General features: G+C 43.0%; 1 protein-coding gene across 4 annotated transcripts in view; it reads left to right on the forward strand.

The window, feature by feature from the left end:
* The window catches only part of LOC121590049, a 100,543-nt gene that overhangs the window by 23,588 nt on the left and 53,189 nt on the right, over nt 1–23,766 (forward strand). For all 4 annotated transcript variants that reach the window (XM_041909394.1, XM_041909393.1, XM_041909396.1 and 1 more), the window contains exon 3: nt 12,610–12,791. In XM_041909394.1, coding sequence (XP_041765328.1) covers nt 12,610–12,791 — 182 coding nt within the window. The remainder of the gene's footprint in view (nt 1–12,609; nt 12,792–23,766) is intronic.

Here is a 23,766-nt window from a genome sequence, read left to right on the forward strand (position 1 = left end):
TTATGTTTTGTTGTGGTGTGCTGCGTTTATGTTCACGCGCGCGCATAAAGTCACAAACTTGTCGTCACGGTTTGGAAAAAGAGGTAACGGTTCGGGTGGTTTGTTTGGTTCGGTAGTTAAATGCTCACACATCCCGAACCTACCACTAGGCTATAAATAAACCGCAGCAAACATCGATAAACAATGATGCTAAGCTTTGCAGAAGGAACAAGAAGCAGGAAATCGCCTTCGGGCTGCGAAGTTTCCGAGGTGCCTAGGTGGGAGCATTCCGGCAACTGCAATTCCCACACTGTACGTGGTGCTACTGTGCATTATGTTCTAGTTTCGATGTCACCTAGCCCATAAGTGTGGTTTTCGGATTGTGGTAAGGGCGCCCTTCTTCTAAAAGTTCGATCAGCGATCCGTATTGCCCTTGTTGCGCTGTAGTGGTAGCGCATTACGCTGGGCCGCAAAAATCTGGTAGCTTGGTGAAATCCATTGCAAAAAATGAGTTATGCGATCGCATTTGAATAAACAGCACTTTTCGCTTTCATGCGGCTGAAGCTTTATGGGGGAAGAAAGCCGCCTGGGGATCGGGACCTAAAAGGTGTACACTCAAACCGGGACGGACACTCGTCCCCGTGGGCGATCTACAGGTTTACTAGGCGACGTCGTCGTTGTCGTCGTGAGAAGAAAGGTTTCTTTACTTTGACTTACCCTCAAACAGCACCGAACGAAGCGCTCCCTTCTAGGCAGACTAGTGTTCGGTGCATACATTAACATTTGGCATAACGCACAATCCGTGTGCGGGGGTCACTGCGGCTGCACCTTTACGAAGGGAGCTGGGGACTGCCCAAGGAAGGCTGGTCAATGCAAAGATTCTCCCCTTCACGAACCGGACCATGGGAAAGTGGCGCAGTTTTGTAGATGAAATACTTGCACGTTGCTACCACAATTACGCCACCGAAAGCACTCCGGGGGATGGTTTATGGAATGGCGATGGGAAATCTGATGGGCTGCGAGAAGCAGTGCAAAAGCGATGCCAAACGAAGCAATGTCTCCCGAAGGCAAGGATCGATCGCAGCAAGGAAAGGAAGCAGAACAAACGCAAGGAAGAAAACTTCCTTGCGCAGGGTAATATTCGTAATTGAATCCAGTGGCGGTAGCGATCGCGATTGATGCCGATCGATGATGATCATTACAAATGATGAGCGTCGATCAATCGCGCCCGAAATGATGTATCTTTTTTTGGGCCCTCCCGTGGAAACGGGGTGAAACATGTTCATTATCCGATGCGGTGTTGAGAGCCGATAATGTTTAACGTAATTAATTTGTATGATAGCCAAAAGTTTATTTCTACCAGTTCAGCCGCTAAAGCACAGAAGCACCACTCCGGTTGAATATAATATTATGTTTGTTTATCGCGTTGATAGGCGTTCTGCTACCTGCAGGAAGGATGGTTATGACGGATGGAAAATGTTTAGAAAATAACATGCTATTCAGAATTGGAGGCAGTATTGAAGCCATGATTATGATCTCAATCTAAAAATCAACTAGTTTGCCCGAATTGTAGAGGATTAGGAAAGCAAAGGGCAAACCTTCGAAAAAGAAATACAAACGAAAGACGTCTATTGATGGACCGCTCTTCTCTAGACGGTAATTTATACGTCAGCGTTTCAACTGGATCGCTCCGTTAATCACTCTGAACATATGATAGGACTGAAGCAGATGCTAACAAAATAGTATTTTCTAAGTGAAGGTGATAGAAAAAGCTATTTTAAAAATAATTTCATATTCCTTGCTATCTTAAGTCCATTCCGAACATTAAAGGCTTCAGTCACTTTACGTCTTGAGAAATAAATGAAATTTTACATATTTTAACATATTTAAACTAGTACTTTCTGTTTGAAATCCCATGACATCGGTAGTGCACAGCGCACACCCTTTCTTCGCTCGCATGGGTCGTATGCTACTCCAAACGGCACGGTGTAATGAGTAGCCCTTGCGGCATATTATGCTACCGGAGTTGGTCGCGATGCGCGACTTGCTTTCGTTCTCACTATTCACACACACACAAACACACCTCCTCCAAACCTTCCCCGTCTGCTCTTGCTAAGCCTTCCCACAACCGCTCTAATACCGCCACCGTAATTTTAGCCTTTCCCGAAACTACCGGTCTTACCCCAAACGGTTGTTTTAATGATGCGGTGGCGCGGGACAGCGGGAGCGATGGAGTTTGTTTTCCCATTCCCTTCTTTTATCCTCACACGCGCCTTGACTGGGCGCCTCTTGGTTTGCTTACTCGTCTGCCGCCGATCCTGGGCCGGGCACAAAACTCGGTGCTCGTTCGATCGGACCCGGACTGCTTTGGCGGCCTTGTTCAGTTCAGGTCCATCTTCAGCCCTCCGTTCACCTTGCCACGCCCGTCGCTCAAACATAATCCTACTGCCGGGGCTTACCAGTCTTCGCCGACTGTCCGCTTCCCATCCCTTTTGCCGTGCGAGTGACGGGAGTTAAGTGACGTGGTCCACGTAATAAGAGGGTTCCGGAGAGCGAAGCGCGCGTGTGTATTCGACGCGAGTTATCCTAAGGCTGCATTTCGGTCGGCGCTCTTGGTTGCTCGAGTGAGTGTGTGTGTGTATTGGTGCGGTGATCGGATTGTGAGTAAATCGGTTTCGGTGGTCCTGACTCCAGCGGCCAGTATCAACGGGGTGTGCTCAAATTCCGAGAACGCATCTTACCAACTTCTCTCATTTCCGCCATACACCTTTTTACATGCTTTTTTTCTTTCCCATTGCCTGGTTTGCCTTCAGCCGGGAGTCAAAGCTAGAGCGAAACGCTGTGCATTTTTTTTTACATGACCCGGACAGTCGAAATCTGTACCGGCCAGTAAAGATTAACGTACAATTCGAGCGCTGGCCCGTTCGTCTCCGCCGGGCTTTATCGGGATGCTCAACTGCACGGCTTAAGGACGTCCCTCAGGAGCAGTGGCTGGACGAGCGGCTGGATGGATGGATGGATGGATGCATGCATGCTGAGGAATTGTGTTTTAGTGATTTGAGGGTTTGTTGCCTGCTGTAAAACCGGCCCCAGTTCCCAGCAGTTTACCGGTGTGCGGTATCATTATCTTGCTGGTGCGGCCATACACCGCGCATCCTTGAACGGCAAATTGAGTCTTGAGCGAACGGTATTGACTGCGCGGGAGCCGCCACCGGCCAGCCAGTATTGGTTTCGTTTTAATAATATTAATTTTGTGCATACCGCAACCGGGGCCGGACCCGTTCCCAGGCACACACACGCCAGTTAGCCATTTGCGAATAGTTGATGAACGTTTCGGGTAGATGTTTTTGCGGCGACGTAAAAGTTGCTGTGGCGACGTAAGATGGTAAAGATTTAAGCAAGATATTAATTAATAATGTTTAAGCACAACTATTTTGCTATAGTTCAGCTTCACTTACTAACAATTTACCTTTTTTGCTTTTTGTATTTTTTAATTTTCCAGTAAATTTTAAATGCATTTGCTATTATGATCTAACATGTGTTGTTCGCACGTTCCATCTTCCAAAACTCCTAAAACAAATTCTATATTGCCAAGGCAAAATACAATATGTTTATGCTACTTACACCCTTTCCCGATCGATTCTCATCGTTGTCAATCAATCGATCGATCACACGATCCAGGAGAGTAAAAACACTCGCGGCCAACTCACACAATCGGAGAAGCTTGGCAGTGGTGAGGCAGCGAGGAAAAAAATCTCGGATAACTGAGGGCTAAAACATTTGCAACTCTTTGCCGTCAGAATAGACGACACGGGCAACAAAGGGAAAACAACGGGGTGAAGCGGCCTTTTTCCGTGGTCGGAAAGGACGGGAGTGCATGCCAGTTGCAGCAGCGTCATCATTATCGTTCATTATCGGTAACAATCTCTAGCTTCCAGTGTTGCGGCCGGCGAGCTCTTCCCATGCTTTTAGCGTCTTATTTTCGTCTCGGTTCGGACGGTTCGGTACGTCGTTATTTATTCAATGGCGCCTTGACGCTCGCCAGCGTGAGCCGGAGGGTCAACGAAAGGCAACAGCAACGCCCGGTACGCCACGCCGAGCCTTACCGAAGCTGGCGTGCCCTGCCCGGAAGGAAAATGTGCCAAACGCTTAGTGAGTGAGCGAGCGAGCGAGCGGGTAGCAGGGGAAGCTCCTTTTGGAGGGAACCTTGCAGAAGGAAACACGGTGCTTTTTGCCTGAGCTTCTGGAGGACACATACGGCCGCAATATTTACAAGCAGCCCGGGATCCGGGGTGTGCTGGAGAATTGCAAGAATTTTTCGAACCAACCCAAACAAAGGCCTAGATGGCGAGTGCGGTCCGAAGGGCGATGTGAAAGCGTGTGCACAAGGAGATTTTTGTTTTTGTTTGTTGGTCGTTTTTGTCACGCGGACATAAATTCGAGCGACCGATTTGCGCACCGCATGTCCCGTGTGACAGCAGGGAAATGTTTGCCGTGGTAACACTTTATTTTCATGCTTGTAGGAAAGCAACACATGGCTTTTGTTTCTTCGGCAAATGTGGTAAAATTGTTATTGTTTGCGAATGCTACATTGGTGATGCTACATTCATGCCGACTAACCCACGAGTGCAACTAAATTGTAAAAGTAAATGTTTTATTTCTTTGTTTGAGATGTTACTTCTGTTTGCTACCATTGTGCATTCACAAATGCCTACAGCTTTTTATTTATTTAATCAATGAAAAAACGAATATTAAAAAGTTAAATTTTTTTTATAAAAGATATTTGAAGTACACTTGTTTTATTATATTCATTAGAAACAATTAGTGTTGTTAAAAAAATAACACTTAAATAGTCTGGTTTTTAATTATTTGTTGCTCAGTTGATTAGGCGATTTTTTACGACTCTAAGAACAGTTACTTATTAAAATTTAATGATTTTACCAGATAACGTTAACGTTTTTTTAATAATAACGTTTAATAACGTTTTGTTAATATTCATTTTCATCTCATATGGATGACTCATTCCTCGAATCAAAATTCGAATCAAAATAGATAATTAATGGTAGCAAAGCCAAAACGACTTTGCCCTAATCAACCAATCCGCACACATCATCAGCAGTATCGACACGTTGGCGGCACCGATTTTACGGCCTATCGGAATGGCCCAAAGAAATTAATAACAATTTTGACTCCGAAGCGTGGTATCCTTTCGTCTGCTTCTGTGCTGAAGCAGTTATTTGGTCCCTTGAAGCAAAAATGCAGGTATCGGCCTCTGGTCGGTAGTGCGGGATCCTTGCTGGTCGTGCGTTAGCATTTATCGCAAATGGTCGTTTGGGTAAAGTTTTATTTATCAATGGAATAATGGAGGCGCAGGATTGCGTGCGGCCTGTACTGCGAGCGGTGGCAGAACATTCCAATCCACTCGGGTTGGGCGGGTGGAAAAATGCTAGTCCTTGGCAAAGAAAAACGAGTGCGTGCGTGGTAATGTAAGGGTGGGTTGAAAGTTTTCTCACCCTTTTGCACTGTGCTTCGACACAGAATCCGAAACCACATTGTAAAGGTTGTATTGTGACTAAATGCATAAAAAAACTAGCGCTCTGATTTTAAAATTTGAAATTATGAAATAATTTAAATAACGGAACAAAAGTGATTATAATGTTCCAATTTACAGTTGTCTTGCAATAAAACAAAAGCAACCACGTTCACTTTCCGGCTCACCTCCATAAGGCACGCATCATAAATCGTCCCGCACAGCAAATCGCTCAAGCCTCAATCATTTTCTGCGCGACGCGTAAATCGCATTGCGTTAAACGCACTTTGCCCATCCTTTGCCCGAAACACAAGCGGATTCTCCTTTCAAGCTGACACGAACAACATCTTTTTCCCACAGATCTGGATGTTCTGTTCTGTCTGCCGTGTAGACAAGTGAACCGCAAGCGGAACATGCTAACACAGTCGGTGGATAAGAACCCTTTCCTTTCTGTGGGCGAGCGAGCAAGTGAGCCGGTGAGCCATAATTCTGGTAGAGATCATTAATTGAGAGGCTGCAAAATTAATACCTGTTTTGTGTTTGCGATCGATTCGTCTCACCTTGGTTGCAGTACGGTTTGTTGGAGAAGGAGAGGAAAGCAAAAAAAGGGAAGAAAAACATTCTTATTAGTGGGTACCAAAGAGGGTATAAGGTAGAATGGATATTGTTCGTTCGCAGTGTTTGCGTGTTTGCAAGGCGGGGAAACATCGGTGCAATATTACACAAAATGAGAATGATCTCTGTTTGCCAGCAAGAAGGTTTTTTTTTACAAGTGCAAATAATCTAAATATCAAAATAATGCAACTGCCCCCGTAGCATCGTGACATTACTCGCAATAAATTTCTTCTTAACAAAATAACTGAAAAAGAAGAATGTAATCAGGAAAATCTAAACGCTTTACCGAAAGATTTACCAGTTATCGATTTGATCGTGCAATCTCCATCACAGAGCCATCTCGCGTTCGCGGTCAACTGACCGTAATTAAGATCGTAAAGTGCGCCCAATCTCAACCGCACGCACCACACCATCGGAGTAGAGACAAAGCAACACCAAGACAGATCCTCGATACCGATCGTGGCCATCGTACAAAAATGCAAAAGACGAAACCAGCGATTGCTTTCGACTTCGTTATCTGCAGCTCTTTTCACAGCGTATGGGGAAGATTAGAGTGGAGCATAACGCAAAAAAAAAAACCGGTAAAGAAGGTTAAGATTTTGGCCGGTCGAATGGTGCAGGGAAATATGGATCATTATTATCGATCGTACCTTCGCATAGTGTACTCGGGCACGCAACATTATCTTTACCGGCCGCGTGTACATATATATTCCCTTTAGCTCGAAGTATATAACAAAAACAACCTCAAAACGACTGAGATAGCAGCACCGACATGGGCAAGATGGGCATCGATTGGTTGTGGTCATACACGTAGTGGGCAAGGGAAATTCCTTCCATGTGGATTATGAGCGGTTGCAGTGTGTGACTTGCGGTAGACCCAGGGGAAGGTGACTCTTGCTGGTGCAATTATTTTTAAACGCTATAGGTTGTAAATTTAGAGCGCAAAATTATCAGTTGTCAAAGCAAGTTCTGTGGTGTTCTGTTCTGTTGGGCTTATGCGGGGGAGGGGGGGGGGGGTATGTGGAAGGGAGGGCAGAATAAAGCCAACGGAAAACTTGCCTGCCACCCGGTGTCGGTAATGATCGCTTATGAAAGTTTTAGGAAGAGAGGAAGAGAGCCTCTTTTTCGCTTACACAGTAAATTGCCAAGAAAGACAGCTTGGTGCAGATCTATCCAAGTTTAATTTCATTAAAAAATCTTAGATCTACACAATTTGTATTTACTTTGGTTTTGGATTGGTTTAATAGCTTCTTTAAATTTTGTTTATTTTTGATGCATTTTTCTAAAAATCTAATTTTTCGAAGAATCGAAACATTTTGTTTGAATTTTACGAATTTAAAAAAAGGATTTTGGTGGAATTTAAATATATTAGTTTTCATTCTGTTTCTTCTCGGGAACGCATGATAAGAACATCATATTGCATCAATGTGGAGCAAATACAGGGTAATATAACTCGTATCATTTAATACCAATTTAACGCTTTGTTGGTTGATAAATACACCAAATTGAATACATCTTCTTGAAATTGATTTTGGCTCTACAACCGTTGTCGCTCAAGGCCTGTACCACTTGCGGGCTTGGCTTTCGATGACTTTTTGGATTACCCCCCATTGCAGGATAGTCAGTCCTTCGTATAGGGGCACGGTATATTTGGGGCTTGAATCCATGACGGGCATGTTGTTAAGTCGTACGTGTTGACGAATGTACCACGAGACCTGTAATTGAATACATATTACATATTAAAATAGATTATTTTAACATCATTAGTTTTTAATACACAAATGGCTTTTATTCATTTTAGAACAATTTTAGAAATATCAAAGCATTAAACCGACTTAAATAACAAAAAAGCATGCTAACACAATGAATATAGCAGAGCTTCTATTATCTTAATTACATCTGTTTACTGAAAAACAGAAAAACAGAACAGAAAAAACTAAAATTCGTAAAAAACAACATTCTTAAGTTAAATATTACATCATATTAATACTTATTTCGTACATAATAATCGTATATTGAATATGGACAAGACAATTAATAATCAATCAAAATATTGGAAACTGTTGAAAACTTTGTGGATTTGTTTAGATAACTCGTAGTTTTTATTGTGATGATGGTGAATCAAAAAATTAGTCCACTTGTAGAGATTTCCGTTTTCAACTAAAAGGGCGAGGGCAGGCGCATCCTGCCCTTTTATCTCCAAACTTATCGTTTTCCCGCTCTTTCCTCTCGCTTGTTTGACTTCTCTCTCACTCTTTCGTCATCTTTCCATTTCTTCTCTCGCGCTGTGACCTGGTAGATTGTTCGGCACTCACGAGTTTCCAACAGGAAACTAATGTTTTTATTCAAATAATTGATTCCAAATGGGTTGTCAATAAGTGTTTCATTTTATTTTAACGTTATATTGTTAACGTTTTTATTGAATGCTAACAATTTTTGCGCCCAACTATTATCATCTAAAATGGATCTGTTTTGCTTTTCTTCGCCTTTCTTCAATTCCTTCATACTCACCAAGTTGTCGTTTTTGAAGCGTCGCCAGCGTCGAAATGCAACAAATTTCCTATCATTTTCGGTGCATCAGTGAACAAAATAGTAGATTTTCATTTTATTGCTTTTGCGACTCGATATAGAGGAACTTCAATGCTACCGATACCCCTTTCGGAATATCGATTTCACCCACCAAGCAAACTAATGTTTTTCTTATTTCCCGAAAAGTCAAACCAAATAGCTTTACCTCTGCAAAAATCAAATTACCAAGGCGCCTAATTAGTTGCGATTCTAATAGTACCCGTCTGTGCTCGGACCGAAGACTGAAGTGGATCCCTATCGTACATCGTCACCCGGCCAATGAAGCAAGCGCAAACTCTGAACAGGCGTTGGCGTCTTTTTTTGAGCAAGAATGTCGTCGATCGTTCCCTTCACGTTCGGCATCGTTGCCCCGCACTAATCAAAGTTCGTGCAGTTTTCGATCTACTTTTCGGAGCCTTTTGCACCACGGCTCGCTGTTGCTGCTCGGTCTGAACGGGGATTCTACCGAGCTCGAATATCAGCCATGCTGCACTCGATTTTTGGCTGCTTTTTTGAGGTCAATCCACAAGAGGTCAGGGCTCGTGGTGCACTCGTTCACTCACTTTAGCACTTACTTTCAACCGAAGTAGCGGCCGCAACAGCAGCAGCCCAAGCCGTTCAAGTGCAAGTGCCAAGTATGTTGCCGTGCCACTGCAAAGGCGTCTGGATTCCTCGCCCAAGAATTCCACCAGCTCCACACCCCACCAAAAGGGCTGCAAAAGTATAAAAAAACACACGATGCAAGCTCAATTAAGCACCGCGAGGGAGGCTTCGAGTCTCAGCAGTTGTTGCTTGCCCCACGCGAATGGTTGACCTGTTCCATAGCTTAACTGATCGCAACGAAGAAGCGCAACGAAATGAGCGCTACGACGACGATTCGCATTCGAAGAAGATTACTCTGCAAATATGTATGTATGTGTGTGTGTGTGTGTGTGTGTGTGTGTGTGTGTGTGTGTGTGTGTGTGTGTGTGTGTGTGTGTGTGTGTGTATGTGTGTGTGTGTGAGTGTTAAAGGTTTAAGCAGGGTGGAAAGTTGGAAACGGGCAGCAACTTTTTCCACTACCACTATACTGAACGTGGGGACGGTATAAGCTTGGTATAAATGCAGCCGCATGTCTGGTGGTAGATGGAACATGAAAGTCACAGTAATTCGCACAGCCGCACTGGGCGACACGGTTGACAACGACACCTAGGAAATGGGTGAAAATGCATGGTGGTCGCTTGCACGCGCACAGGGATTAGGGAGAGAAAAATGGGCAGCTAATAGAATGTGTCGTAGAAGGTAGGGGAGCTGTACGGGCAGATGGGATGTACGTGTAGGGTGAATGCTCACATTGGGGTCATGCTGTGTCGACAGGGAAATTTATACAAATGTCACCAACGTCAAACGCTACATTAGGGTGAAGTATGTCGGTAAGGGACGTTTGGTTGTGACCGGCCCTAAACCGGGACCCGTCGGTTAGCATTTTTCTTGAGCATTTGGTTGTTTGTTTGTTTCCATGGATTGGAATGAAAATCGCAGCTGCATTTTTTTAAAGATTGATGAGTGAAGAATTTCGCAAATATTTTTGCTTTGAATAATGCTTAACAGGGTGGAGAACATCATTTTATCATTAGTGATTATTGTTTGAAAAGTAAAGAAAGTGCTCTTTTCCCATTCATTAGCATGAATTTATAACGATGTGATGTTGTGATGTAGCGATATGTCAAACGCGATTATTGAAGATAATTAAAGGATTTGGGAATATAAATGTACTCCACATCGTAAGGAATCGTATTTTAAAATAAAGTAAGCAACTTGCTCAAGAATGAAGTTTCATAACACGTTACAAACACATTTCATAATGCTACGCTGATTATGCGGACCAGCTGCTGATATAAAACCATTATATGCACACACATGAAATTTAATTATCTTAAGCACGAGATGAGACAAGAAAATGCACCACCCAAATAAGTTCTGCATATGCAACATCGACTATTGCCTGGGAAAATGGGAACGGAACCCATCCCAAAGGTACCACAAGGACGAATCCATTTCGACTGCAATTCAACCCAAACCGTAGCATATTTAAACCACGATCTTCGCGATCGCGTTCGGACGATTCATTTGTACGTTTGCGTGTAAAATCACGCGATATTTGTTACAATTTTAATGGGGTTTTCTTTTGCCACCAGGACGGGGTTGATCTTTTTTCGCGATCCTCCCGAACGACCGAGTGTGCCAATTTCGTCCCCTTTCCTGCCCCTGGGCTAGGTTTGTTTCGGAACGTTTTCCTTCGGGAGTGCTTTGCTGCACCCTTTCGCGCTCGGGGTTTCGCGCGCGCGCGCCCCAGCCAATGTTTATGTACGATTGTTTTACTTATCCCGGTGTTTTTTTCTCACTTCATTTTTCTACACCCTCTTCTTCCACCAGAATTGGGCGAATTATAGAAGGCAGCAGTGGAATGAAGACGAAGGTGCAGGGAAGCAGAGCGGCGGGAAGGGAAAGTGTTGCCTGTGTGGCCGAAGCGATCAACCGAAGCGACGGTGTATATTTGTAAAACAACGCACCGAAAACGCTTAACAAATGTGTTCATTTATCTGATTGTATAATAAGCCCTATTATTACTCTTGGTATTATTATTTTGCTTATTACTGTTATTTTCGTTATTATTATACTGCAGCAGCAAGTGCGGACTACAAGCCGGGACTGTATATTTGGGCAAATGTGTGAGTGAGTGAGCCAATTTTTTCTCTTTTACATTAGGTTCATCGCTTTCCGTTGCATTCAGATCATTTGAATCTGTTTGGCCAACAGTGATGTGTTTTTTACTAAATTTGTGTTTTATTTTAGTTTTACGCTTTCTTGCTGCCCACAATGGAAATAGGTTCCCGGCGAGCACTGTGAATAAACTGGTTCACTGCTTGCCTTTCGATTTCGTGCATCTAACCCAGTATGCAGTTTGGCTGTTTCAACTTCCTTTTTACTCCAAACTTTGACGTTGCAAGGCTTACTCTCGACATGCGACCAGGCAGGGTCATTGCACAAGCGTGAGAACTATTGGAAATTCAATCCGCTGACCGGCAGTACGTTGCGTGCGCTCTCGCATGGGCTAGGTGATTTAAGCGAGCGCAACAGCCACGAACCCCTTGCGCTGCGGACGGACGGATGGACCCGACCACAGATCATGATGAGCGTGATGGAGAAGGTGACTTTTGATGCTTAGCGGTTAAGTGGTCACCATTTTCGCTCCTATCAGTCAAATTCGTAGCACCGTTCGTAGCCCGTCGGATTGTGGTTTGTTGGTTGGCCTCAAGGTTGGGAAGGCTTATTTTACTTTGATTGCGCAAAAGCGTGCTTATGATTGCGCCCGGGCGCTCCAATATTTTCACATTTCCACCATCCGAACAAATTCATCGTCCGCCGTTGATCGATCGTCGGTACCGGTCCCGTACAATTTTCGCTTCACAGGCGTTTGACATTGCACTGTTAACGCCATTAAATGGGGCGAAGGCGGCACTTCTTCCGCTTGAACAATCAATAAGCTGGCGTTGGCCGCCTCCGGTGATTTTCGATCTTTTCGGCACCCTTCGTTATCAACGGCCATTATCGACGACAATGGACGTGAGCTGGTGCTGAATGTTGTTGCATCGTTTTCACGGTTGTTAGTCTCCCGAAGCCGGTACTTTACTTTCCAATAAAATCATTATTCGTCATTATCTTTATTTCTATCAAGCTGGGTTCAGCGCAGGCGATATAACTGAGCAATAATCTTCGCTTAAACAAAACTTGGCTGTAAATGTGTGAAAGTGATCCAACATAGAATATTTATTATACAAATTATTTTATGTTCATAGACAATGGCTTTAGACATAAATATTGTGTAGTTGAAATAAATTAAGCTTTAATATAATCATGTATTTCTTTATTTATAGATTCGATGCAAATAAATCCACCAAAGGCGCTTCGAAGCTGAGGCGCGATCTAATCAATTCCGAGATTGCAAACTTGCGCGATCTCCTCCCGCTTCCCCAATCTACCCGGCAGCGGCTTTCACAGCTCCAGCTCATGGCACTAGTGTGTGTGTACGTGAGAAAAGCTAACTACTTCCAACAAGGTGAGTATTTTTTTTTATTTTATTTGCATTAACTTACAACCAGGCTGTTGTACATGGCTACGCCATGGACTTTGATGATACATTCCGAAGGTCAACCCGGCGATAACCTTTGCCGATCATTCTCCCTGGTACGGGGGAAAGATCCATATATCCTTTTGCCGCACAGTGCACACTGTGTGCTGATGCGACTGATGAACGTGCTGTTTTTTTTTCATCTATACCAAGTAAAGAGAAATGAAAAGAAAAAGTTCATTTGTTGTTGAATATTTCATGAAATCAAGATCATCAGGCAATCCAAGATTGTTGCTACCGTTTCGATCATCCGATCCGCCTTGGCTTCCGATGCTGGGAGGGACGCTGGATTGATTATTTGAACATAGTACAAGGATCATTATTGCCGCACGCTACTGGTTACTGGTTCAGCAACCGTCCACTGCTCAGCGAAACCCTAGCAAAAGCCACCAACTGGGATTGCAATCAGCCGGTGAATAAAACGCTGCTAACACCTGGACACGATCTTTGTGGGTAGATAAAAATTCAATTTGTGGTGTTAAGTAAATTAGTTTCGGATTCTTCGGGCTACCGGGGAGACCATCCTTCCCGGCTTTTGTTCGCGATGAGTGGTGAAAAATCTATTCCGTTGGAGAATGAACTTTTCTTCCTGTCAGGGTTTTGTTCGATTTGTTACTAGCATCATGAACTACGCCTAGTTTGTGGTAAAATAAAAATTGATTATTCACTGGTGAGGTGTTTCTGTAATGGCCTTTATAAATTGTGTGAGTATGTTGTTTTTTCCCTATAGCATTCGGCAGACATCAGAACAATTTTTTTCCACAAATGACACTGGATACGACACTATAGTTATAGATAGACGAAAGCATTATTTCAATGACAGTTTATAAAAAACTTGCTTTTTTAAGTTATTATGAGAAACACTTAAGCCGTTAAATCAGCTTCACATTGAACATAAAACAAAACCATGTATGTTACCTTCTTAATTTGCCCCTACCTTGACCGTTGCCATCTTAGGGCAGTAAAATCATAAATCAAATCACGATACCAACAGTTCCAAAAAATCAACCATGTTCATTGTGTGCTGCCTTGGGCATATACAAACAAGCGAACGGGAAAAACAAAGCTTACTTATATGCGTATGAACATTTCCCAAGGTGTTCAATGCTGTGTTGGTTTGGCTTAATTTTGACCATTGGCTAAGTTATCGATGATCAACCTTTCGCAATACGTGTATCCTTCGTAGATATCATAGACTGCCACAAGTCCAAATCGGGTGCTCTAACTATGCTACGTTGTCATCCCTCTTTGGACCTGCGCTTCGCTTAACAAACATAAACAGTTTTTCTTCCATCGGTTCCGTTTGTTTGACCACAAAATTAGAGCAACGGTCATTTCGAGGGTGACAATGTTTGGGTGGATTGGGTGGTATGGTTTTGAGTGATTATTTCTAGAGCAAATGTCAACCCCGTCGAGCGGTTGGCGACGGGCGAACTTAGTGACACTCAACAAATCGATTGGAATTTTACCGACCTGCAGACAAAATAGAGCACATGTGCCGGCGCCAATCGGACGCTTTTTTGAACGGGTGTTTGTACTGGAAGTTTGGAAACGATCGCTAAATGATGCATGAAACAGAACGAGGCTGGCAGTGCTGCGCAAAGAGAGAAAATATACCCTGCTCCACCTCTTCGTTGTGTCTGTTTTTTTACATCAGCTGTAGTCTTTTGAAAATCAGTCAAAATCTTATTGAAAAGGTCAATAGTTCGGGCGACGTTGTACGACGTTGTTGTTATTGAGATACATTTTTTTCGGGGGTGGATGACTTAATCAGTACGCGCGAAGAAAAACACGTTAGTGTACCTGCGATATGATTTTCAAGGGCTGTCAAATTGATGGATCTGTACAAATATTGACAAAGTTTGACTACGAGCAATCCTGTAGAAGATACAAGGGTTGTCCACATGGTTTAATCATCTGTTAATGATATTTAATGAAAATATTCCGGACTGATATTTTTACTATCCATTGCAATTCTAACAATGAAGTATAAATATGTTGTATAAACATAAACTTAACATAACTATCTATAAGTATAAAAATGTTGATCTCTTTTGTTATAAATAAAATTTGTGAGTTGTTGAAGCAATAACATTATTTCAACAGGTTTTCTCATTGTGTGTTTTCTTAAAATTAATGATATTTTGTACATTTTATTTTTTTTTTTGTTTTTTTTATTTGAAGAGTTTTTTTCTGTTTCATTGAAGCAAGTCGTGATAGGTCACATATTAATGTTGCCACTAAATATGTGGGAATCGTGAACGTTTTTGGCCATTGGCGGAAATTGATGTTGTTTTATGGTTCAGTAAAATTCAAATTCCGCTAATAACGCATTTACACTTCAAAATAACAGCTTTATTAGGATAAACATTGACATGACAAACTAATGGCAAAATCGTATAAAGGATGATATAAAATGCACCCTGAATATAACTATAATTCAAAATGTTGAATAAGATTTGATTGGGAAATTATATTCTTTTTTATAATTTACCTAAATAACTATGATGATCAGCAATAACAAGAACAGCAATAACAAACCGTATCTCCTTTGCTTCAAAATCCAACCATTAGGCAGCACAATCTTTCGTTCCTTTTAACGCAATTACAAGCCTACAAAATCAATTATTTTATTAAATTAAACGGTTTGATGTGCAGTGTGCCCGGTTTCTGATTCTTCCGTGGCACGTGTTAGTCGTTCATACCATCGAAAACAGGATTAACGAACAACAGCCATCGAGTGTCGTTTGGGATTGACGTCGCTTTTCTTTTCCCCTATTTTTCGCCATCGAGCGTCATATTTAATCGGACGTCACTTACGCTTGTGTATATGTACGGTCATTGGAAAAGGGTAAAAAGAAGGTTTGAAAAACACTTTAAAATCTGCTACATTTGCGGTTGGTGGGAAATGCTATGTCTATTTAATTAATTTCATCCGTACCGATGAAAGATCAACCATTTCAAGAAACCACCCATAAAAGGCTGCTCAACTTGATGATGTTTTGCCCCTTGCTGCAGACTGGACAAAAGCTTCTAACTGAAATTTCCTCCCTTCTTACCTACCCCATGTTTAAAAGTAATTGAAATGAAACAAGTGCACTTACATCTCTTCCTACCTCAAACGAAATGACCAAAGCTTCAAAGAAAATGAAGCTTTTTTGAGGAAGCTACCTGTTGAAAATCGATTCGTCATTGGATGGATTCCGCATTCGTAGCGGCTGTCGCTTGGCGCACGTTTCGATCATACGAAATAGTGATATTCCGCCAAGAGAGAAAAGAAGCACCAATTTCAGTCGCTCATTTTCCCTTTCCACACCAAACGAAAGGACAAAGAAATCGAAAAAATGGCTTCACATATGGCTAGATACTTTAATTGCATAAAACAAGGCGAAAATAAAGTGCTCGCGTCAACGATTTAACTGATCCAACATTCGATTCCAACCAATTACAGATAACCGTTCAAAACCATTTTCTCTTCGTTTCTCCCGACGGCTCCCCAAGAACTATCTTCCATTGCTACCTCTTTGGGCACGTGTCATAACGCTGAAATGCTGTCGGTGCCGATACGCGGATGACACCTCTCCCCTTCGCGGCAACGGAGGAAATGAAGATTGCTCTACGGCTTGCGTGACAATAATTGGCCCAATGGATGCACAACGCTCCGCAAATCTTTCGCTTATGCTGATACTGTGTCCCCGTGCTGCGACTGGTCGCTCGTGTTAAGCGACACGTTCCCCACGTTCTAGTGTGGTCAAGTGTGCGATGACGACCTTGGTCGTAATGATGAAATGACGGCAAATTTGTGATGAGAAGCGATGAGCTCATACGATGCGGGTTGGAGCAGAGAACGCGGCTCGGTGACAGAACATGTAACATAAATTTGCATTCGATTATCGAAGTGACGTTCCGGTCTCGTAAAGAAACAAAATGGTGGTAACCTAGTAGCTCCAGTAATTGAATCTAAGGAATTGTATTGTTTTTGTGTATTGCGAATATACATAACTAGAATATGTAAAATTTTAAATATTCTTTCAAGTTGACTTGCGATTTTTTAATGTAAATAATGAAATAGAAACGCTTTTAGCACTCTTGATCGTAATCCTGGAATAAATTGATTACCTTCCACAGTGACATGACTATCGAACGACAATGCCATTGTGTTCAAGTTTTACCACATCTGACAACTTGTGCCCTAAGGCGTAATGTTATTGTTTCAATTTCCAATAACCGACTCTACCAGCCCTTCCTGGATAAAGGTTGTAGCCAAGAACAATTGCATAAAGATCCACCCACATACATCAATCGTTAAAACACATGGAGCCTACACTCTATCTTCTCCGGCCAGCAACTTGGAACAAAACAATTAACACGCATGTGAACAAACTTTTGCACTGCGTTTTCAACTGTCAACGTATAAATCGGTTCCCAACGAATTAAACAGCATCAAATCCACACCCCATAGAGTTCTCGTTATCTAGACTGAGTGATCACAATTTCTTAATAATGGTATAACATTTTAATAAAATTATCCTCACACTCGATCTCTTATCTTAGCGATGTGCTCGAAATAATCGAGCAGATACAACAACAAAAATTCCTCCACACCGATAAGACTTTTCAAAAACAAGACAAACAAGTGTTTGATTGTATTCTGCGTACGACCGTCATGCTGCTACAATAAATGTTATGTTATGGTAACGTTTGCGATAATCGCGCAAGATAAGTTCACAACACTGAGATAGCTGGTTTCTTGAGCTATACTTCGGTTTCCCTTCTTTTACGCTACGATTGTCTCTTGGTAGAGGAATGTTCTGAATAATAACTGTTGTGCCGTTTTGAATGAAAGACGATCGAACCGCACCTGCCATTGTGTATGTTCCGACGGTTTACGTCCGGTTTTTGAACACAGTTTCTCGACTGCTTGAATCGTGGGATATTGTAAATTTACAACACTAGTGAGATCACCTGGCAGATGACGATGATGATGACGAGGATGATGAATCGACTGATCTGTGATCCTCTTCAGACGCACACTGCAAGGTAAACAATCGCTAAGCATCGACGAGGGGTAACGGTCTTCCCGCCAAAAAAATAGTTAGATAGGGAACTACATGTTGTGGATTTCATATATTGGCGGCATTACCAGCAAAAGCGGAGAAATAATAATATATTTTAGCGTTTGATAAAAATTAAATAAGCTTAAATAAATTTAAAGAAAAATAATGGATGTTCATCATACATCTTCACTTCAAATGTATCATCTCTTCGATCAAATCCAGCGGCGTGGTTCATAGTCGGTAGACCTCACACGGTACTTATCGTGTATGTATTTTCTTGAGAGCTTGCTCTCCAAGTCACTTCCAGTCCTCTGCCACAAAAAAAGAACAAACCAATGTATGGAATGCCATTTGTGCACAAAAGCGCAACAAACTATTGCATCGTATGATCGCATAAAGCTGTCACAGCCCGCTTTCATATGGGAACACCTTTGGAGGTTTGGTGAGTGAGTGAGCGACGTCTCTAAATCCTTCTGAGGCGTAGTCGCGCGTGCGGTCTGGAACAGGGTGTCTTTTTTCTGTACCTTCTCTGGCCCAACTGGCGAAAGCAACGACTGACTAAAGGAATAAAATAGATTGACAAAAGCAACAGCCGTCCCACCGACGTAAGGGCTCTTCCGGGCTCGAGTAGTTAAGTTTTGCGTGAAGTGCTCCTCAACAGCACTGGAAACAGATGAACCACACTGATGTGCTGCTTTACTCGTTAAGCTAACCCGGAACGAGGTACGGTTTACCTTCTGAACAAGTTCGTAAACTGTGGAGCAAAGAAAATAAAGGGCAACATCGCGTACTGCTTTTTCTGCTGAGTGTTAGAGCATTTTAACTCCCTCCCGAGACGAGGTGGGCAAAAGTCCAAACACACGGCACCTCATGTAACCATATCACGTTCTCATCCGGTGACGAAGCTTTCGTTTCCATCACACACGCACACCACACGCCAACAACACGTGGCGGGCGTAACCGATCCGGCGAGCGGTGAAATAGCGGTTCCGTCCAGTAGTAGGTTGATAGAGGAAGAATCGCTAGAATTCAATCCTGGCCTCAGTGAAAGTTTCCCGTTAGATGTCGCTACCGTGTGCTCCCACTGGGTTCTTCCAATTAATTAGCCAACTAATTGCAACCGCCAAGTCTGTTCCGGCGGCAATAGCGGCACGATCTGTCGCATTCGGTGCGGCTTGTTTGAGTTACAAAAAGCGGGAAACCTCCGTTTGAAAGCTTTTTTTAAACACCCTTTGATGGAATACTTCCATTTCTGACGCCGCTGTTCGGCCAGGAAGGGCGGCACTCGTCGCTTAAAGATGAGACTTTTTAAGCAGCTAATTGGAAAAAATGATGCCCAGCACACTAAACGCGACAAATCGCCCTAGTCACGTACGTCTATCGCGGCGGTTTTACATCACCAAATCGAGTCGTGTGGGTATTTAGCTCATTCGTTACACTGTTTTTGATTTTTGAACGAATGATGATTCTCAACAATTGTATGAGTAGCGCGTAGCTGAAGAACAAAATAAACAAAGCAAAAAGATTTTGGTTTGAATTGATATTAAGGGCACACCTATACCCTTAAAAAAGTTAAATATTCAATAAATTACAGACTTCGCTTGAAATTGAAAAACATCTATCAGTTTGTATCACTAAATCAAGATCGATCATTGTTTCTCATCGAGCTCATATTTCTCCACACTCCACCAAAGGGAAACATAAAACCGTAGTGATAAAAATTTTTGGCATACCGTTCCGGCTGTATGCCGTGTAATTGTACGATTCACTCGACCCAGTTTTCCGCATTTTCATACCAAACATTCCTTCTCCAACGGATCCCATGCCAATCATCTCATCGAAGGAGAATTTCTTACCACGCGATGAAGAAGAATCAATTTTACTGCGCGCATACCCAGCAGCACAGCCCAAACGAACAGCCCGTGCCTAATTTATCAATTTACTTATATCTCACGAAACCTCCCGCGCCTGCTGACTTTTGCTCCCTCCAATCTCTTTCATATCGACACACTTCAATTGTCCAATTTTAAAACGCTCCCGCTTTGCTTGCTGTCGAACAGCAAGAGTTGAATCGTCATCGGAAATAATCAACAGCTGTGTGCCCTCGAGGACCTCTCCGGGAGTCCTTGTCCCGAGGTGGTTGAGGACGGCCCTAGGTATCGGTTTCTTCTGCCAGACTTTCGGGAACCTGTTCCAATCATACACATCGATGTGAACCACGTTTCGGAGGTCAACCCGCATGCAGCTCATAGAAACAGTCAATCGAAAACAAAAAGTACGCACCTCAAAATCGACGTCTCGAGGTTTTTCTGTCTCACAACCTGCGTCGATCAGAAGCGGTGGTTCGGTGCTTCAAGGTTCGTATGGTTCCCGCAGCGAGCGCGCGTTGGGGTGCTAACTAGAACGGCTTAACCACCGTAACGAAATTATTAAAGCAAAGCTGATGAATGCCAGCAGATGAGGCTAACGACGGGAAGGAACGTAAGCATCTATTTTTACCCACAGCCACCTTGCTGGAGCTTTTGGGGGTTACAATGTTCCAAAATTTGTAACGCTCCCTGGTTTCTGCGTTGGCAGGAATTCGATCAGAAATCGGCTTTGAAGAATATGCTTGAATTCAATAAACCGCCATTCAAAATCTTCTTGAGGATAGAAATGATTGAAAAAAAGATAGATCGAGCAGGTTAGTCGCCTTAAAAACTTCATGTAGCATTGTAGTTTTCACTCAGTTGATGGTAGGTTTCGATTTCCGTAGACTTTAGATCCAGATAATCCTATTCAAATGCCCACTTCTATAATTGAAATACCGAAGAGTGCGATCGTCAATCGATTGATACTTAAAAAGGCATAAAATAAATTCTCTTCTTATGTATATGTGTGATTCTTCATTTTGAAACATGTAGGAAGACCTTAAAACGCTTGACATTAGGACAATTTGTACAAATAGATTCGTAACAAGATCGATCGGTTTCGAAGTACATTTGTTTGGATAGCCGCTTTTTGTCTGTACGTGCTTATGGGGATAATCTGATTCCACTGTGCGGCTAAGACATCAAACATACATCGGATCAGTTGCCGTATACAATCATCAATCATCGAGTTTCGATATTTTGTGGTTGCGTATTCCATGCCTCTCTATGACGCCCTAATCAATAGACCCACAAACTCTGGCATAGGGTATTGGCCGTGAGGTTATCCCTTGGGGTTGATAATCAGCGAATCCCCTGTACAACAGACTGTTTTACTCTGACGTAGCACAGTTTTGTTATGCTTATTGTCGTGCAATTAATTGAACCTGGTTGCGCCCAACCCCGTGTCGGGGTCGGTGTGAACGAAAGCGTGAGAGCGTTTCGACGTGAGCACGTTCGCAGTCGTACATGTGACATTCAATTACTGTCCCTTTTAACTTTTAGCTATTTAGACGAAAAAGACAGCAATGAAAAAAAACGGGGCACAGCAATCCACCGTGTCCTCGTAAACCGCACCCAATCGAAAGGTCCAATAGCGCACTGCTGGTGCAGCATGGCAGCACATATCCTCCTCCGGGCATGGAGTCGCGTGCTGCGCAGGTTGTCATGGTTGGCCGGATTGGCGCCGTTGCAACTTACCGTCACGATGGATCACAAATAAACACACAAACGCGATTCACGATTTGTCGCGCTTGGGTGTTGCAGTGCACATGCAAGTGCACATATCGTACATAGGTGTTTATGCTGTATACAGTGGTATGCATCACCCAGTATCCATTTCAAGCTGCTACCCGATTGCTACACACTCCGCCAAGCGCGTTGTCATTCGGAGTGGTTAATCCGCTTGAATGGAATGAAAATTAATTTGTTCTAATAGTTTATACATCCGCTCGTTCGTCCATTGGCATGGGTCGGAATGCTTGTTGTGACGGGATTTATTTAATTAAAACGAAACGGATCTTACCTCAAGAAGAGACGTGTCACCGCTGTGTGGAGAACTGCGCAATGCTGCACGGTGATGGCTAATGTCAACACAATGCAACAGCTTATGGGCTTATTATTATTTTTTGTTCAAAGGAAAGCGTGATAAGCTGTTTGAAGTGTTGAGACATTGGTGATTTATCTTGGGTACAGCTGTTTAGCATTACTGTTTATATTTAATATAAATTTTATTTAATATAAATAAATAATTTTGTATGGATTCAGATCTATGATGGCCTCAAAATTGAATTTAGTTGATATTGAATTGTTGAATGAATCCAAAAATCTCAAAGTCTATCAGAATATGTTATTTTCGTTTTTGAATGGAAACTATTAAATATTGTGCATGACACTACAAATATTTTTTTATAATACTACTTCCACGAAGCTAAACAATGCACATATCCATTTCGGAATGTTTAAGCGTGTTAAGCAACTAATGATCGCACTTTATATTTACATAACCGTAGTCGATAAATTGCCTTCCTTACTATAAAAGGAACCTACGCACGTTGTCAGATAATATGAGTATAATTTCAATCGATCTGTTCGATTCCGTATGAAACCGCGGGAAGATCTAACATGAAAAGCCATCGAGTAAGTGTTGACAAATAACAAGGTAAACCGTATCGAATGGCAAATAAATTCAATTAAAAATTCATTCACCCGCTTCACTACTGAATGGTGGGATGGAAAAGAGGACAGCAGAATAGTTGCGTGTGGACGGAATCCTATAGAATGTACACTGATTGGACAGAATCGAACGTACCAGATTACCCACCAATACATACCTGCAGGCCCCTGCACCTTCCCGAGCTCTACCGATCTCGTAATAGGATAGATTATTTTCTCACGCTACAAATGGGAGTCGACGGTGGAGGTCACCTTCCGCGAGTGCCACAACAGCGCGAGTCATCCGGGAAGCGTAGTGTGAATTGGTGAGGATTCGTTTGCGCGCCAAAATGCTTGTAAATGTTGGCTTTTTGTTGCGGCATGTTGTACACCTAACAAGCCGCTCCCTCGTCAGAAGCAGTACCGCAGCTCCACAACCGGATGGTATTTGCTGCTGTGTTGCTCTAACGATATCCTGATGCTTTCGAGAGTGTGTTACCCTTCCGTGCTTACACTAAACGATTCTCTCCAAAGTTAGAAGGCTTTCGCAATAATCCTCAACCAACTCCACCACATGCCTTCTCTCCCCATGTTTTGCAACATAACTTACACACGGTAGGAACGACGTGTACCGTGACACCCCGGGCAACACCACACTTCTAATCACCTCCGAGGGGGGTGCTGTACGGTTAGCAGCGTAAACACCGGTTTTACTGCTTCAAATTGCTCATTTAGTGGCGCGAGCAATGGCGAACTCGCTGCGGCGAGAAATTCTATTCAATATTTGTTCAACATTTATTTATATTCCCATTTTTGCTCCGCCGAACAAGTCGGTCTGAATCCAGCGTGTGCTCTCCGCGTCTGAATTACTATTATTGTACCCTGTATGTTACGCGGTAAACGAAGGATTCCAATGCCATCGAGACGACGAACCGCACCAACGATCCCGAGAAGTCCGGGAGCCAGGGGGAAAGAAATTGATTTCGCCTAGCCAGCCTAGCCTCGTATCGTAACGGGTGAGAGATTGGCCTTCCCCCGCCGTATTCGAATCGTCTACGCGGGGATAATAATGGTGTAAGCGCTTAATGGTTTTCGGGAGACGCCTTTCCTTTTCCCGTTCCCCTTGCCAGTACTATTGTATCGAGTACGTAAAACGGAGTGTTTGTGATATCTGCTTGTCGTGGTTTATCGAAACCGGGCCCTGCTGTAGGGGTGTAAACATTACCATTAGCACGGGACGATTGAGGATTGATTGTCAGCAGTTTTATCTAGCGCCGACTCGTG

This window comes from Anopheles merus, chromosome 2R (genome assembly GCF_017562075.2).
Source record: "Anopheles merus strain MAF chromosome 2R, AmerM5.1, whole genome shotgun sequence".
NCBI lineage: Eukaryota > Metazoa > Arthropoda > Insecta > Diptera > Culicidae > Anopheles > Anopheles merus.